We start from the raw sequence: 18,658 nt of genomic DNA on the forward strand, positions 1-18,658 counted from the left end.
GTGCCTGTAATTGCTCCGCGGTTACCAGCCTCAAAAAATCCTTCACCGACTTGTCAGACGCTGGGTTGCCTAGGCCTAGACGCTTGTCCCACTCGCCGTCTCGTCCAATAGAATGGAGAATAGCTCGTAGCTTACCGATATAAGAGTCCACCGTCTTATAAGATAGACGTATAGGACATCCACAAGTATATCGTCCCGCTTGGCCGATCTACTTACAGCCATTGCGGAATCTGAGTTTTCCCATTCTTGTCTTTAAAAACAAGGAACCGGCAAATATCCCGTGGAGCCACAGTGGCTTATGTGATATGACCAGGAAGTGAAGCAAGAAAGGTTTCAAGCTCCTTTCTTAGGGAGTCTCTCTGTTTAAGCTGTTCATAGTTGGTAGCACGATCAAAGTCCATTAGTTGACTTAAGCGCTGGTCAATGCTCTCCAGATCGATGCCAGTCTTGTCAATATTAACCGGTGTCACAATTTGTCGGTTATAACCACAACGTTGGCAGAATCTAAAATCCTGGTCATTCGCATGGCAGCATACTGGACATCTAACGGAAGGTGTAAACAACTTGGCAACGATGGGGAGATCCTGAGTAGAGAAAGGACGAGAGACTTGTAATCTATCAGAACACTTTTTATTCTCCTTAAAAGTCAAACTTCGTATTTGCATACCACAGGATTATACAAGGAGGGGAGAAAAAATTTCTTATTCTGACTAAGGGATTCCCACATTCCAGGGGGTTTATCCAATTTCAATTTAATATATAGCTAGTGTTTCTGACACAATTGTCACTGTCACAGACAAGCTCAGAGCTCTAACGGGAAAACTATCTGGAAGGCCCACAAATCCCCTGGGATCCCGCTTTCTCCGCTCCAACCTTCCTTTGAGGATAGTAACAGGGCTTGTGAATCACCTGCACCTGCCAGCTTCTGCGCTTTTCTAGAAACCCGTTGCAAAAGAGGCCACCAGTACTTTCTCGGGTATGTATCCAGATTGATTGATTATTCCACGCATACGTGATCGTCAGATTGTCAATCATTACATCGACGCGACAATCCTTGACAAGGTCCTTAAAGGCATGAAAGACCTTATCCATAGCAATGGCCTCCCTAGTCGCAATGTCCAACATCATCTGATCCTTTGACCAATAATCAGATGTTTCCTGCTTCACAGGTGTGGATATGGCCCCTCCCCATCCAGTTTGGGAGGCATCCGTAGCTAACTCAATCTCAAGAGGTTTCTCTTCACGCCAAGGAAGGGGGTCGTCCCATTTTTCTAGAAAAAGCCAATGGGCAATTCCATCGCGCAGTGCACCCTGGACCGCGATTGGTTTCAACGTGCGCATACCCATAGAAATTGCCGCTGACACCTCCTTGGTAAACAGAGGGGCCGCTGGAACGGCAAGGAAAAGGAGCCGCATTTACCCACCAATCTCTGGAGCGTCATGACCGATACATAACGTGAGCTTAACGTTTCCCGGATGTACTCTATAAAGTTGCGCTTCTTCTCTGGGATCAGGCGGAAAACTTCGCTACCGGAGTCTATCAAGAAACGGAGATAAGGGGCCATTTTCCGGGGAATTAAGATTCACTTTGATAAACCAAGGAAATACCCTAGGCGTACCAAATGAAATGCCACGAGAAACACCGCTGAGATTACGTTAATCAATAGAATCCTAAGTGTTATATTGTCCCTTGTCAGGCGACACCTGGAGCTGGCCATTATGTCTATCATCGATATACAAGAGACACGAAAGACCTAAGGAGCGCAGAAAATTTAACGCCACAAGGTCCGTCGAGTGATATACATAAGATGAAATTTCCAACCAAATGGTAATGAATTATAGGTAAAAAACCAACCACCCCACTAGATACCAAAATACGTGCGACTTTCTTCAGGATTAGTAAACAAAACATATCTATGGAGACGTTATCACTAATGAATATTCTGTTTGGCGTATTTAATGACAATGAAGAGTTTGCTATTTTGAATCACTTAATACTCATTGCTAAATATTTTATTTATACATGTCAACTGAACAAAACTAAACCAACATTAAGAATTTTCTTTGAAAAGATCAAATTAGTTCACCATATAGAGAGAAAAATTGCCAAAAGAAATGACAGGCTCCATAAACATTACAAAAAATGGAAAAAATTATTGCCTCTTTCTTAACTAAGCATCAATTTAAAGTTTCGTCATCGTGTGTCTTGTACTTTATTCATTAATTTTATTTATTTTGTCCTTTTGTTTTTGGTATATTTATTTATTTATTTATTTATTGTAGTGTTTAACCATTATTGTATTTCTTATTTATTTATTCATTTATTTATTTGTTTACTGCTTTTTTTTAGTGTTAGTGCGTCTAGTAAATATGCTTGTAACCGTAATTGTCAATGTAAACAATAAAGAAATAAAAAAAATTGTTAAATTAAAAAAAAAAACTTACATAATCTCAAATAGCCTAGGGATTCATCAAATCTCAAATAGCCTCAAATAGTCGCCTCTAGGGATTCATCATACCGGTAAGCACGCCTAAAATACTTCTACAGTTAAGACGAATCATACATCGCTGAACAGACAACTGTAAAATGGTCTGTTTTACTGTTGCACGAGTATAATTGGTCGTAATTCGATTTTATTGTATCAATTGAAAGTGATTGTATAGTTAATGAAGATACATTGTTCAAACCTTTTTCACTGAAGTTCATATCTATAGCATTAAGTTATATCTAATAAGTTGAATAACTATAAAAAGAATTCCTAAGCACAGTGTAACAGGGTCTAATAAATGCATCATCTACTAATAACCAGGCAAAATTAAGTGCACAAAAGTTGAATTAACCCCACTGACGAATCAATTCCTCGTTGCCAACAAATTAGATCATCTTCTTCACTGTGAGGTCTAAAGCATAAACTGGAAGACAAAACTTTGTTTTGTGTTTCTTTTCATTTTCACGTCTTCGTGCAAGACATTTTTCCACTGCAAGAAAAAACGAAATGAAATTAAGAATGCACGCTTTCGAGGGCAGTTGTACTGGTGATACAGGTGCAAGAGGGCGTCATTTCAATAGATGATAACTACTTATTAACCGAGAGTGAGGTCTTTACGGGGAATTCTCAAACCGAGAAGCTGCTGTTTTGAGCGAACCATAGCGGGGTCAATACGGCAAGCCAGTGAGATTTTCCCGTAAAGACTTAACGTTTGAGGCTAATAAGTAGTTTATTATTATCTTATTATATGCCTTATAAAACCAAAGCATAACAAAAAAGCCATTCGGTATTGCGCGCACTCTGATCTGGTCATTCGTTTTAACCGCACCAATCAAATGAACTAACGCGTAAGTTAAAGAACATTCGTAATATTCGGTCACGTTACGCGTTTAGACCAATTGCGCGCGAGCGAAAATATTTGATGGATTATGATGACCCATATACCATCATGGCTAAGACAATGAAAACCGTTGAATTGCATTATCCAATTATCCAGTTTTTAATAATACTTATTATACTTATTAAACACTCGCCCAAAGGTTCGCGTGCATATCCCGAAAATACAAGTGCCTCGTGGGATATATTCCATGGTAAACCACTAGAAAGCGTTACATAACTGGTTTATAGACCATAAACTCGACGTAACCTATGACGCGGCGCAACGCAAGGGAGAAATTGTTGCAATCCTTTCAATAAACCGAAAAACCGTTGAGTTGTGAGATGTCAACTGGGATCACTGTTTGGAGAAAAATACTCGAGGAACTTGTCGGCTGCAAGCAGAGAAAAAATGATCTTAGGAACTGTCACATAGGCACGATTTCAAGCTAATTTTCCCCCATCAAATTCTCCTGTGAAATTTTGGCGATAGCGAAAAACAATCGACTACTTCATTTCATGTTCGACTTATCGGCTCTTGCGGACCATGGGTAAAACGTGGTGGATTTAATGAAAGAAACTTAAAAGATATGACGATAGCAAGAAAGAGGGAAAAATGGGAAGATGTGGACATGACCTTGGTCATTGCCTCCTTAAGGGCTTCGTTCAACCCTGTAGAGCATCCTGGAGACTTTTTTACGGCGAACTCACGATTTCTCAAACCCTCGATTTTTCGAACCTCCCGATAACTCCCTCTCCTCGTTCGAACATTGTAATTTTAGCCCCGATTTCTCAACTCGTGTCTCTTGTAGGTTCGTAAAATCGGGATTCCACTGTTGTCTCGTATATAACCCATAAGCTAAGCGGTGGCAAAACAAGGATATTAATGTAAAGATGTTTAGAGAAACATAAAATCACAGTGAATGCTATTAGTCACCTGGATGGGCACTTCAGTTTAGTCATTTGTTGCGCATCAGATTGGAATGGTAAAAGAACTCTTACTCTTTTCACATAAGCACAGAAGGAGTAGGTTCCATTAATCAGCTGATAGATTCTCTCTGTGGGAATTTCACTGTACGAGATTCCTTGATTACCGCTTTGGATCATCGTTTTAAGTTCGCAGTGTAATTCATTTAGCTCTATATCCTTTGAGCTGAATGATTGCGAGATGGTCTGATACTCTTTGTGCAGGATCCTTTGACTTGCTTCTGTGATAGCAAGCAATTTTTCCAACATTTGTTTTATTTTCAAGTCTTTGGGTTGTTCCTCTTCTTGTCCTGAAGAAAAATCAGCATGCTCGTTTGAAACTTGCGCACAGCAAGTGGCTAATCAACCCAAGAATTATAACAAACAAACCAGACTACAACAGCAGTAGACAGAAAACAGTCACCTACGAGGTATACATGGGAATGAGAAAAGGCCAACAGCTAGTCATCACCGCTACGTGATTATCTGAACTGTGACAATGTATCGGGGCGGGGTGGTACTCCGTATAATGACCTCCATGAGGAGACTTTACCCGAAAGAGGTAGCTTTTTCAGGCTTCAGGTGTATAAAAGGGATTTTATTTTATTTTACAGGGATTTTACAAGTTGAGGTATATGAAAGGGAAACAAATCTGTCATTTAAGTCCAACGTGAACATGAACTGAATCTGAAATACTTGTTTTTCTGGTAAAAAGTTCTTTTGTGTTATCCTGTAATATCGTTCATTGACTTCATTCCAAGACTTTATAAAAACAAAATAATAAAATAAATCCTTTTATTTAAGGGTCGAAGTGTTTAGCACTGCTGTACTTATTGTGGACATTGAAATAAGTAATCAAATATTGTAAATTAAACAGAAACTTGTCAAAAACCCCAACTGGCTGGAGGCTGACCAGTTGGCTATTCACAAAGCATGGAGGAGTTGAATCTGGGACCAACAAATAGCAAATCTACTTGTCAGGAAGTTGGAAAAAAAAAACGGAATTACAATGTGTAAACGTTGCCTTGTACAAGCTAGAATGCAGAGATTTTGAAAGACCGATTCACAAGATGGCCCATGGCGGAGAATCAAACGTAAGAAAGAGGTTACCTTGGTTAAACTCTACTTGGGTCGTATCATCAGACCTGGTTCCTGGTGGTTCAACCAGTGACTCAAAAGAAAGTTCCCAGCAGCATCCGTTTCCCGTGAACTCTTCTTCTTCTTCGTAAAGCGAAGCTAATTTATAAGGAAATAATTAAATTTATGGCTTACTATAACGCTAACAGAAAAAAGAAAACGAATGGGAAGCTCCTGCGTAACCATGTGGCACGAAATTTTGCGATAGTTTAATTTTGCGGAACAACGCTTTTTGTTTGTATTTTGCGGAAACCAATTTTTGTGATTGTGAAAGACTGGTTTTTCTTGCTGGGTATTAATTTTTGCAATTTTCAGGAAGTCGCGTTTAACTGGAGTTACAACATTTTTTATTTTGTATTACGCTACAATGCCGGTGACAAGTAAAACAACAGTCAGAGATGTAATACGCGGTAGCCAGTGTCACTCTATTACAAAGCCATCTTGCCCTAGTGTGGCTGATAGTGCCAGCTTCAGACGAGCGTTTTCTATAAACTTTTTAGCAGCTACACCTGTAGTGTACCGTGGGGAATTTAATCGTTAAATTTCTGAAGGTTTTGTTTCTTATTTCATCGTTTTCTTCCTGAACGAAATAGACGTTTTAAATTGAAATGTTTTCTATAAATGGCATCAACATGTGATATTGGTGTCTATAATATCGCCAGTGGAGTAAATTTTTGCGGAGAAAATTTTAGCGGGAACTTTGTTTTTGGCGGATCGTGGAAAAAAACGCAAAAATCCCACAAATTAGAACCCAAAAATTTCGCGCCACACGGCATGTCGATTTTGCTGGTACTTTAGGCTATGTTCACACGGAACCAAGAACTGGATGGGCTTTTATGTATCCACATCCACATGGAACTTGCATGTACGGTCCCGATTACTGCAGTTTCGGTTTGGCCCCTCTCTCTTCCGCAGAGGTTCCCTATGGGAAATTGAGTAATAGGGACCTTAAGCAAACCACGACGACGACGGCAACGAAAGCGTCACCAAACAAAAGGTTAAATGAGCAAAATAATAGCTGTACACGTGCGTTATAAATCTTTGTACATTTCTTTGCCGTTCTCTGCAAAACAACAACGTGAAATGACCAAGTTCTGCGTCTACGTCTACGTCGTCTACGGAACGTGGACGACGACGGCCAATTTCGTATTTCCATTTGGAATTGAACGCCGTTGTTACATATTTAGCTTAAGCACGTTTTTAGAGCCATTGGTGTACCGAGCAGATCTAGACAATCGCGAATTTCGCTGATAAAATACAAATTCATTTTTTTCTAGGCGTTGTCCCGACGTCACCGTCGTCGTTGCTTAAGCTCCCCAATATTGGGAGTTCCCCGCGCGCTTCCGTTTTTCCCTCTCCCCAGCCTCCGAACTACCAGCCAGTGTTTATACTAAAACAATTAGATTATTCGCTCTCGATTTCTATGCCGTGATAGTTGACTCGGGCTGAATGCCCTCGTCAACTATCACGCGATAGAAATCCCGGGCTCATAATCTAATTATTTAGTATAACAATTTAAAGCGTTGAATAACTAGTACTTATAGGGCGGCTAGATATGGCAAATATCTTCGAGGCAAATTGAGTAGTAGGAAGGAAAGATAAAATTTAGGATGGACCAGAAAAAAAGAACGACTTTTTAATAATGGACGACGGAAGAGTTGGTGTACTCCATCACTCGATAACAGGGCTGCTTCAGCAAAATGTCTTTAAAACAGTTAGTCTCAGTTTCTATAGCAAACACATCAACAAAAGGTTGGTTAGTCAATAAAGCAGTTGCTGTAGAGCAATCGAGTGTGTTGCCTGATTATTACACTTGACACTTGTTAAAGGTTTTTCTCACCTTGTTCATAGAAGCCACTACTACGGTCATCACTGAATCATGTGAGATTCGCTTTGAGATCGGACACCTAGTTTTCGCATGAACAAGAAAAAAAAGTTTTCCGTTTCTTAACATTATGTCCGCAAGGAAGTCGCCGAAAAATTCAGCCTTTGAATCATTCAGAAGCATAAAAGGACAGAGGGTGAGGGTTAATGCTACATGTAGACCTTATTATCCCTTAAAGGTTATCACTCTCATGCTATGTTTAAATAATTTCCGTTTTCGTAAATCCCTAGGCTCGATTTCCAGCCGATTTGTGAGCTCGCGTTTCTTGCCCCCAACCATGTTCGTTGGGAAGGGGATAAACAACCGTACTCCCAAAACGGCTGGAAATCGAGCCTGGTAAATCCCAGGAGGGTCTAAAAATTGCCAATCCTGTGACGCGAATTTTCAGTCAGTCTATCAACGACTTTATTTGTCGTAACTTATAGCCCACATACCCTACATGCACCCCTACTAGCGTGCTTAAAAATACATTCGAGTTTGTGCAATAGAGTGTTTTCACATAACGTCACGGCGGCCATAATTAGTTTCCAAAACCCATGAAAACCATGTTGGTGTGCCAAACCAATCCTGTGGGAGTTGAACTCTTTCTTTATGTAAGACCATGTAAACACTTTCTTTTGTTCTGATAACTCTGCATGGCTGTTGGCCACGTGAGTAAAAACGCCCTATTGACCGCGGGTAAATTTTTCACGCACTGGCCAGGCACGTAAGCCCGGCGACCTTCCGCCGATCCTGGTGCTCTCCGTTTGCTCGTCACATGTGCTTGACGGCATGAGGCATAAATAAAACTACACTAAGACAATATAGTTAAGTAGGAATGATTTGTGTTTGCTACGAATAGAAGATTTTTTAAAAAAATTTATTTAGCCTTTTTTGTTGGATTGACTGCAGGGATTAGTGGAAAACAAAACAAAATTGGAGGCAATTTTTGCCGTTGTCGTAGAATACATTATTCTCATACACTTGAGTAAAGCATCTTTGAAAATTTTGCCAAAAAAGTCGATAGTGTTTCTTTCATTTTTTTTGGTTCGAAAATATAAAAGGGCCCAAACAGTAATTCACAGAATCGATCATCAGCTGACATAAACAAACTTGATCAATGTACAACTGTTTAGCTATTGATAATGACACCGTATAGTTGTCTGGCCGCTCGGTATGGCTGTCGGGCCAGTTCGTGAAAAAATTCCTCGTGTTTTGGAAAGTTACGTTTACAACCCACGCCCCAACTAACTCGGCTGCTAACTACTGCTTTATACCGTACGTGTATGCTCGTAAAATGACGTATTATAAACCTAAATAAACTGAGCCCATCCATCATAAGGTAGGATGTGTCCGCCAACGAATAAACGCCGGTTATCTAACCTTTTTCTCTTCCGCCAAGGCATCCTTCAGTGTCCAGATCGTTTCACGTAATTTGCAGTTCTGTTTCATAAAACAGTACAGATATTTACGGTGAGGACACTCGAACCGTGAACCAGGAGCCATAATCGGGGACGGAGACCGTAAGCGCGCTCCATTTCTAGTATTGGGGTTGTCCCCATGATATGGGACAATAATTCTATTTTTAGAACAGATTGCGCCATCACCTGAGGCACACGCGCGTACATGCTGCGAGGATTTTTGCCGATGTCGCGCGGGAGAAATGGCGTCCGAAATTCCCGAAATGTTTCATGTTTTTGGCCCACAACTCAACACGTTTACGTCTGTTGGATTTTTGCTTCAGTATTTTCGTCGTAAGCTGCTCCAGTTTGAGTGAAGTAAGACAGTGTCGAATTTGGGTATGTTCCACTGTAAGCTTATGTATATCGCTGACCAAGTTGTGTTTCGACGGATGCTTCTTTTACATGAGCTGTACATTACTCCACTTTAAATTTCACATATGTTGAAGATTAACAGCTTTTCCATTACACAGCAAGAAAGTAGCTGGATATATTTAGATACAGCAGAGCTTCAGGACCTCATAGTTTCCTAGCTCCTCTTGCCCCACGCTTGCGAGGAATTTGCCAGTCTATCGCGACTGAAAAGTAAAACAAAATAATTGCTAGTTTGGTCAGTTTGAGTTTCGCCTGAATTGTAAGCAACGCTTGATGTTTCATTAAGGCCCAATAACTTTACGTCCGTAGATACTGCTCAGATTTATTCGTGTAAAAATCCAGTAAATTCTCTGTTGTCGATGAATGAGAGCGCCCGCCGATGCGTGTTTTGTACAGTCAGTAAACATGACATTCCGCCGCACTTTCCTGTGAAAACGTACAACGAACTCAAACAATAACTCTATAGTTTTTAAATATGTTTAAGATTGATAAATGTTTGAGAACATATTAAACGCTAAGCTGAAAATATGCGGATAAAGCAGAAATAATCAACAAAGTTACGATGACGCTTTCTTTAATCAACTTCGAATAACGATTTCGATTTTGTTGATCGAGTTTAAAATATCAAAACTCCTTGTCTATTTTCATTTTCGCAGTGTAAAACTTCACTATGCTTATGTTGAAGAAACACACATGATGTTACTGTAGCCTGTCTTGCGTTCGTAAAATTTGTTGCAGCATCTCAGCACAAAAGATAACGAAAGAAATGTTTGTCAAGATTTGTTGTCAATTGAAAACACCGACTCGGACTTGAAAGTGCACGAGCTGCACTATGCAAATGAGCTAATTGTACGCGTCAGACTTTCCTTTCAAAAACTTTTGCAAACGCACCAAACAAGCAGAAAAAATTAGAAACCATCAAAACAGGTTTTGGTTATGATGAACCATTGTCCGATAAACTCACAAATTAACTCGATACCAGAGTAGAGAGTTTTCTTGCTATATTCTTAAGTCAGAACAAACGCAAAAACATACGCGTAAGCTTACAACTAGCGCGAGCAGATCTTATTATTCATTCCCAGCGCGAGATTGAAGTCTTGTTTTCGACCCTGAAAAACCCACCTTTTCCGTTGGCTCAGAGCATAAAACTACATATAAGCGCCCTGGTTCTTAGTCCCTTCCTTATTCCCTGCCATCGCTGTGAAAGATACGCAAGAGAATCTTTCAACTCTCACCATTTGATCATGCAACGTGACAACATCCACACGAGAACCCCCGACATGTGCGTGGATCCGCGCAGATATATGACGTCAGGATGGCGCAATTTGTTCTAAAAATAGAAAAATTGTCCCATATCATAGGTACGCGCGGATCTCAAGACTTACGGTCTCCGTCCCCGATTATGGCTCCTGCCGTGAACACTATTTTTGCTCATAGCTCTTCATATTAACAAGACGGTATCTAGTATTAATCTTGTACATTACGCGAAGAGCCTTCATTCTGTAGTCACCCAAAAAAAAGTGCAAAAGAATGTCAAGTGTTGATGGTTTGATTGTCCTCAAAACATGTCAAAAGATAGATAATTTCATGTATTCCAAGTGGGAAAATTTTCCAGACATTGGTTTCTTCTTTTAATAAAAAGAGACGCCCTTGAACTACGTTGTAAACTGAGCTCGAAAAGTAAACGTACCTCTTGTTCCTTATTCTGGACCTGTTCTTGCAGCTCTTTGATTGCGGAGGTCTGATTTGTTAAAAAAATGAACAAAAGAATGTCAAATATTCATGGTTCGAGTGTAACAGGATAGATAATTTCATGTATTCAAAGTTCTTCTTTTAAGGAAAAACATACACTTGAGGCTAAGACTACTCCAAATTTTAAGAACATACCAAGAACGTGCCCAGACGGAGAGTCACTAGAGCAAGTCTATTCAGCCCAACTTTTAAAAGAAACAGTACGAACTCTGGTAAAATGTAAAAGTTGAGTCTGTACAGTCCAAAAATCAAATGCTATTAGAGACATATTTGAGCATAAACGATAAGCTTGTCTTATTGCAGAGTTTTTGCAAAAAAAAAAAACGTAAAAAAAAAACGCACGAAAGTGAATTATAGCGCTATTTAGAAACACATTCTTTCAATGTAACAGCGTTAAATGTTATCTTCTGTCGGCGAACAAATACCCAAAACAGTTTCATCATCCTAGCGACTTCCTTTGACCAGAGCTACGCTGTCAAAAGCCCGGGGGGGGGGGGGTATTCCCTTATATGAGCTATATAGGTATATACGGCAACAACAACAACAACAACAACAACAATCTTTATTTCGTGCCCAGAAAAATTTTACAATAAAAATAAATACATGCAATGTGAAAAAATAGCAATGAAAAACAGAGCACAGCCACTTAGAAATAGCTAAGGCTAATCGAGCTAGGTGGCTGGGCCAAGCGGCAAAAAATATTGCAATAAAGTTACAGAATATTTTTCAGCCGTTTTGGTCATAAATAGGGTAGCGATTTTAGCCTATTTTGGCCAGTTTGGTCATAAATAGGGTATGATTTTTGCACTCTTGCCTTGATATGGGTATGTTTTTAAGAAGAAGCTACTTTTTCATCATTAACAAAAGCCCTTCGCAAATTATGTTTACGTGTGTTTACGATAATTTAACATGGGTCTGAACTAGGGAACTTATTATAACGCAGGTCTGAAACAGGGCTTTAATTTAATGGCCCGTTAGGTCATAAATAGGGTATCGAATATTTGGTCTGGTCAGAACTAGGGTACGGAATATCGTAGATTTTGATCATAAATAGGGTGAGGGTTTTGAGAAGCGGGTCGCACACCCCCACCCAACTTTTCTTCGAATACCCCCCTCCCCTCCGGGGGTTAAGTGCTTGAAAACTAGACGTACCTTATTCTGGACCTGTTCTTGCAGCTCTTTGATTGTGGCAAGCATTGTGGAGGCCTGTTTTTTTTTTTAAAAATGAACAACAGAATGTCAAGTGTTCATCGTTCGAGTGTCCTCACTGTTTAACAAATAGATTCCGTGTTGCCGTGCGTCTGAGTTTGGGAGGGATATTGGCTTTTTTACGGGTTTTTGGATTATTTACGGCAATTTGTGCTTGGGTAAGAAATTATTTTCGTCCATATCTTAGTATCTTCGAGTGTGCCATAGAGGTGCACCATAACAGTGAAAATTCTACTACTACTGACCGAGGAGCTAACCAATAGAAATGTTTTAATTACCTAACTCAAGCATAGTTTATGAACGGAAACCAAATGATGGCGCACGGTCGTGGACCTTCCAACATAAATCTTGGCATCTTTGTTTGCTCCTTTGACAGTTTGCCGGGCTTCATAACATTCTCCTCTATTAATGATCCTAGCGACTTCCTTTGGCCAAAGCTACGCTGTTAAGAGCTTGGAAACTTAACGTACCTTCTTCTGGACCTGTTCTTGCAGTTCTTTGATTGTGGCAAACATTATGGAGGCCTGTCTTTTTTATTTTTATTTTTTTAATCAATAAAAGAATGTCAAGTGTTGAGGGTTTGAGTGTCCTCACTGCAACAGGATATATAATTTCCTGTATTTAAAGTGGGAAAAATTTCTAGACATTGTTTTTTGTAAAGAGCTTGAAAACTAAACGTACCTCTTGGTCCTTTTGTTGTAACTCTTCACGCATTCTGGAGGCCTGTTTTGTTAAAACGGAGGAGAAAAATGCATACCTTAGTGCTTTGGTAGCTCAAGAGAAGGTGCGTATCAGGAACTCGGGCGGGGGCGCATGGGAATGGGAATATAATAAAGTATGTACAAAATCTACAACAACAGATACTGTAAACTGTGCGTTAGTCTATTATAACTGAATGGGTTCAATTAAACGTTTAGGTGAGAAAGCAGACAAAGTGACTACCTCATTTGATCAGTTCATTCAATGTATTGAATCCAGGATGGGGGCGCCTAATAAAACCCGGGTTTAAAGTTTAGGCGATTAGACGTACGCATTTGTAACAATATTTGGCCTCAAGCGAACAGTTTTCCCCACAAGAAGAGCAGAACATTCTCAATATCGAACGGGAAACAATATGACTTCCCTGAGATCGTGGTTTCTTGGTGCTGAAAAGATCGCGGACACAGGGCAGTGGGTCCAGACTTCCTCAGCCACTATGTGTGCTCATTATATTTTACTTTATTTTTGCAGCACAAACTCTTTATATTTGCAGCAACGTTTACGTTTTTTTAAATTTGCATCACATTAAGCGCAATTGCAGCATGCAAGTATCTTTATAACGCAGCAAGTTTTACATGTTTGTACAAAATTACTTAAAATTCCAGCAACTCTTAAATTTGCAGAAGAAATTATTAAAAATTACAGCAACTTTTAAAATTGCAGCGTGTCCCCTGTGGGTCACGGTGCGTTCAGGACGAAAGGCTTGATCAACAACGCGGCAACGGTCTGCAGATTTATGTGCGAGCTAACGCCCCCGGGGGGGAGGGGTTACTCCCAGAAAAATGGGAGTGTGCGGCCCGCTTCTCAAAACCCTTACCCTATTTATGACCAAAATCTGCAATATTCCCTACCCTATTTATGGCCTGACCAAAAATTGGAAACCGTATTTATCACCTGACCCTTAAATCAAAACCCTGTTTCAGACCTGCGTTATAATTAGTTCCCTAGTTCAGACCAATGTTAGATTACCGTAAAAATAATTTGTGAAGGACTTTTGTTAATTTTTTTTTCGATAATGATGAAAAAGTGGCTTCCTCTTAAAAACATACCCATATCTAGGCTAGAGTGCAAAATCCATACCCTATTTATGACCAAAATGGCCAAAATCAGCTAAAATCGATACCCTAGTGATGACCAAAACGGCTGAAAAACCATACCCTTTGGGGCCACACATACCTATATAGCCCATATAAGGGAGTACCCCCCCCCGGGGGGGTAACGCGTCCTGCTATCGCCTCCTGGTTGGCTAAAAACTAAAATCTAACACGTGTTTCCATTGGCTCTAAAGTTCCGTCCTAGCAATTGGCTCAAACCGAAGTCCAAAGTACATAAACTTAAACTCCTCGAAGCTCGTTCGAGAATTTTTCTGCATAAAGTATTCTTCGTGTGGCACTATTCTCTGCCGCCTCACCAGCCGAGCGTCTTCACTCCGCTGCCTCGTTGGCAATAAGACCGAAAACATTCCCCGTACCTATTGCAAAGACGTACGAGGAATGCACTGAACTCTAGCACTGAACTCCCATAGATCACAAAGGCACTGCCACTGTTATAAGGTCGAAAACGGTCCCAGGGCGTATTACAAAAGCCAACATTTGGCCTTATTTGTAGTCAGCTGTTAATTTATTAAGATTAGAAGTGTAAAAGAAATGTCATATGAACTATACCCAGAAAGCAAACAAAACACTTTTAGTGCAACAATCGCAGTCACATAATACCTTGACCTGTAGAAATGTAAAATGATACATGTGTCTGCAATATTGACTAATACCGTGATTTCGGGAGCTTTATCCACTGGTCAGCAGAATTACTCTTAAAACTTTACGGATGATGGAAGGACATCATTTGCATATTATTTGCATAATCTGCTCCACAACTAAAACCCTATAGATTGCTCAAGCAATCTCCGGGTTAAAAACTGGCTCTGATCAAACATGCAGGCGAATAAAATCTACAAGTAGAGTTACTGAAAAAAATGGGAAAATGTGAGATTTTCCCAATTCAAAAATAGCTCAAAATATGTCCTGCGTCCCATTAGCCACAGTGCAGTTATCTAATTTTTTTCTTGCTCTTGCTAAACCAGAATATTCAACTAGTTCACAATCAGCAATAATTTCGGTACCTTTTCCTTCCAGGAAATAAAGCGTGACTCTATTTCCAAAACTGCCTTCTTCAGTTTTCCAAACTGAAATTTAAAAACAAAAGAATCATAAAAAAGTTCATCGCAAGAAAAAACACTGAAAATACCATTTAAAGGTCCATCTAGGAAATTCTTAGCATTTTACCACTTAATTTCAAACTACTTGAGCTTGGTGTGCCACGAGCAATTACTTCAGACAAATAGACACCAGAGTTGTAGCATTTCACCATTTTCTGTTGCTTCGTTAGCTTGAGTTCAGATCAGTTACGTTTGTGACGAACTTTGTTTAAAGATGATTTTCAGTCCGAACTGCGCGGTATTAACACCCTAATGTTATGAACATTGTAAATCTCACTCGATGGAATGCGAATCGATGTTATTCGTTACGAACCACACACCTTATCTTTGAGGCCTTTCAAATTCTTTTTTCAACAGCTTGATTGATTTTTACAGCTACGAAGCTGTTTCATCAAATGATATGACAAAGAACATTCCGACCGAAATTCGCTGTTCCATTTTTGACAAACCGGTTCTTTGCCCTAATTAGGGAATTGGGAAAATTAATAAAAAATCATGGTAAGAGCCATTCCTATTGGTCGGCCCGGTTTCATCCGAAAATGGCGCTCCATTTTCCCCGGGTATTCCCAGTGATCTCTGACCGGTCAGTTTTGGCATAATGGAAAGCACCCACAATTTCCATTTGAAATCTTTAGCATAATGGAAAGCACCCCATGTCAGGCGGAACGGGAAAACGAAGGCCTCTGCAGGACAAGGCCGGGGTAACGAACGCTCTGAGAACGAGATTGATGTCTTACATGAAACGAAACAAAAAAACGCAAACAAACTCTCAAGAGTGCGCAGTACGGACTGGAAATCATCTTTAATTGTTTCGTTACCTCTTCGCCTTCCATGTCAGGCAACGGATCTACAACAAACAAATATTGATTAACAAAATCGATTACGATAAGGCGACTTATTTGAATAGAACGCGTTTCTACTGACTAACGAAGAATCGGAATACAAATAGTGTCCTTCGTTCCCTAGGTGTCGTGTGGCCCTCTGCATTGAAAATTCTGTTTTTCCTCGATTTTTTCCACAAAACTTAGCCGCGACAAAAGCAGCGACGAAAGCATTGAATATTTATTCCTAATCTTGGTTCCATTGCCTCAACATACCAATCAGTTTCTCAGCCACCATTGTTAACCCTATTTCCATTAACGCCTCAGCTAGTTTTCCAGCAGTGGCTCTCTTTCCCTTATCACGCATCCAGCGCACGATGACTGCGATACAGCACTCTTTGCCGGCGTCGGCTTTGTTACCTCCTTTTTCCGTTTCTATATTGTCAATGACGGCTTCGCTAAAGTCAAATGTCCTATGTCGTGCCAGATCTTTCCAGTTCGACCCAATTTGTTCTGCGACCTTTTTTTCACGAATGTCAAGCTCCTTCAGTGGATCATCCGGGCCCATGCCTATGGGACAATTAGGATTGCAGTATAAACTAATTTACCGAACAGGAAGTGAAGGCTGCTTGTAAGTTAGCATGTACGAATGGACGACCCATACAAACATATGATGCAGAGGAGAAAAATATTTTTTTGCACAAAATACACATAAGACTTGTTCTAGAATTACTGTTAAACAATAACCTTTTCGTAGTTACTATAAATGACTTACAAGGTCTAATCTCTAGAAACAACACATATCCTTTATCTTGGCAACAACCAATACAATATTAAGAGTAAATGCCTATAAAAATGGACCTAAATCGCCTATCAATGGCACAAGTCGAAAAATTGATTTCGCTTGTATTTTGTCCATAGATAGGTCCTAGTAAGAATAGAAACGGACCATAGTTAGTTTCTGCTAATGCAGCTTTCTTTGGTAGAAATACGCCAAAAACGATTTCGACCCGATTGGGCTCAAAATCTACTTCCGGTTTTGCTGAATTTTCCGAATATTTGATTGCTTCGTGCTCCGCAGAACAGCTACTTGAGAATCTTTCAATGGATTTTATATTCAGTTCAGGTCTTCGTGGTATGACTGAGCGCAAAAAAAAAAAAATCAAAGTTAGTTTTGAGCCCGAAAAGAGATCAAACTGACACGCAAAATTTTACAGTGTGTCGCAAGAGAATTATTGCATGAAAACATCGCCATATTTTTCTATGGGCTATAACTTTAAATACCATAAAAACACTTTCTACGGGTTAAATATACACCCACCTGTTAGGCTATCAAAAAACATCTCTGGGCAAATGATTTCAAGTCGCCCGCCTTGGCCTGTGTTTCTCATAGATTTTGCCCAAAATCCGGCGCTGGAATGTAAACAATTGCGTGACGCGGATAGCCACTCTCGAGTAAAATATTCGTTTCCAGCAATCCGATGAAAGCAATATTTGAAACGTAGTGTAGATAAAATAATGGAAAATGTTTTTTGTTTGTTTGTTTGTTTTCTTTTTTTGTTTAAGTTAGTATAAGTATGTATGTTTTTTCATTTGCATTGCAACACCCACGACATCCCTGATAAAGAACGTTTCTACAGTACTCCGGGAAATGATTTTAACACTTATTTATTTTATTGAATCACTGATAACTTACAATATAGTGGCAGTTTTAGAGATACACTTAACCAATCCTCTATGGTTTATGGCAATTGAATCATTGACTGACAAATAAAGTCAAGTGGAAATACCATAATTTCTATAAACTACTAATTGCGTGATGGCATCTCCGCTCTTCTAGCTGTGTAGAAAATTTGTACCCACACATGCTCAAACTCAGCTAGAAAACCCGGAATTTCTTGAATTGAATTAGCCCAGGAAGAAACTGCGTTTAAGTTTCGATCATACTGGGAAAAAATCCATCTTTTCTACTTTGGTTGTTTGATCAATTAACTGAAATTTGCAGATCATAACACTGGTAGACAAATAAACATTACAGTGGTCGATCTAGGACTAGGTTTACACTAAAGGAGTTTTTTTGGATTCGTAAAAGTTCATCAATTTTAGAGTATTCGGATTAGCGGGGGTTTACAGTGAAAGGATATTCGGATTCTTAACCGTTTACACACGACGATAACTCCGGGAACATTCATGATGGAATGGTTAACGAGCAGTTTGTTGCCTCGACAACGAGAAACAAAATGCCTCCGAAAATAAGGCTAGGGGTAGGTTGAGACAGTCTGAAGTTTTCTTTCAACTCGCTGACCACGGTACTGTTGTCCATCATGTCAGGTCCCTCCAGGTATTTATTCTGGTCTTTTCTTAATATCTAGAACCGTCGAGGTTTTCGATCGTGCCATCGTCGTCATCTGCGCAGTAAAGTATAAATTGGGTTTCTGAGGAGTATGGCATTACCCATTATAAAAGTGATTACCTACACCTGAAACAGCACGAGGTAATCACCCAGCGACCGCCATCAAATGGCCATCAATGTGTCTACGACTCGACTACGACTGGATCATGTAATCCGCCATTTTCGTTCCACCGCAAACTCAAAGATCACAGGCGGAAAAATATCCGAATTCGAGAGAAAATCGTTTACACGACAAAACTGTCCAGATTCAAAAGTTTTCGGATTCAAAGTTCCCACTTTAAATTCCGGATTCAAAATCTCCGGAGAAACGACCAAACCGGGG

At 39.8% G+C, this 18,658-nt stretch overlaps 1 protein-coding gene across 1 annotated transcript in view; it reads right to left on the reverse strand.

The window, feature by feature from the left end:
• Positions 1-1,941: 1,941 nt before the first annotated feature.
• Positions 1,942-18,658, reverse strand: part of LOC149106757 (ankyrin-2-like) — a 38,195-nt gene continuing 21,478 nt past the window's right edge. Inside the window, exons 2-12 of the mRNA XM_089297684.1 lie at positions 16,200-16,493; positions 15,921-15,949; positions 15,007-15,069; positions 12,810-12,851; positions 12,072-12,125; positions 10,858-10,908; positions 8,716-8,775; positions 7,309-7,375; positions 5,442-5,567; positions 4,303-4,642; positions 1,942-2,979 (exon numbers count right to left, since the gene is read on the reverse strand). Of these exons, the coding sequence (XP_089153810.1) occupies positions 7,346-7,375; positions 8,716-8,775; positions 10,858-10,908; positions 12,072-12,125; positions 12,810-12,851; positions 15,007-15,069; positions 15,921-15,949; positions 16,200-16,493 (623 nt within the window). The 3' untranslated portion in view covers positions 1,942-2,979; positions 4,303-4,642; positions 5,442-5,567; positions 7,309-7,345. The remainder of the gene's footprint in view (positions 2,980-4,302; positions 4,643-5,441; positions 5,568-7,308; positions 7,376-8,715; positions 8,776-10,857; positions 10,909-12,071; positions 12,126-12,809; positions 12,852-15,006; positions 15,070-15,920; positions 15,950-16,199; positions 16,494-18,658) is intronic.

Source organism: Orbicella faveolata, unplaced genomic scaffold, assembly GCF_042242905.1.
Source record: "Orbicella faveolata isolate gen_17 unplaced genomic scaffold, um_ofav_v1 contig_3, whole genome shotgun sequence".
In the NCBI taxonomy this organism is placed as follows: domain Eukaryota; kingdom Metazoa; phylum Cnidaria; class Anthozoa; order Scleractinia; family Merulinidae; genus Orbicella; species Orbicella faveolata.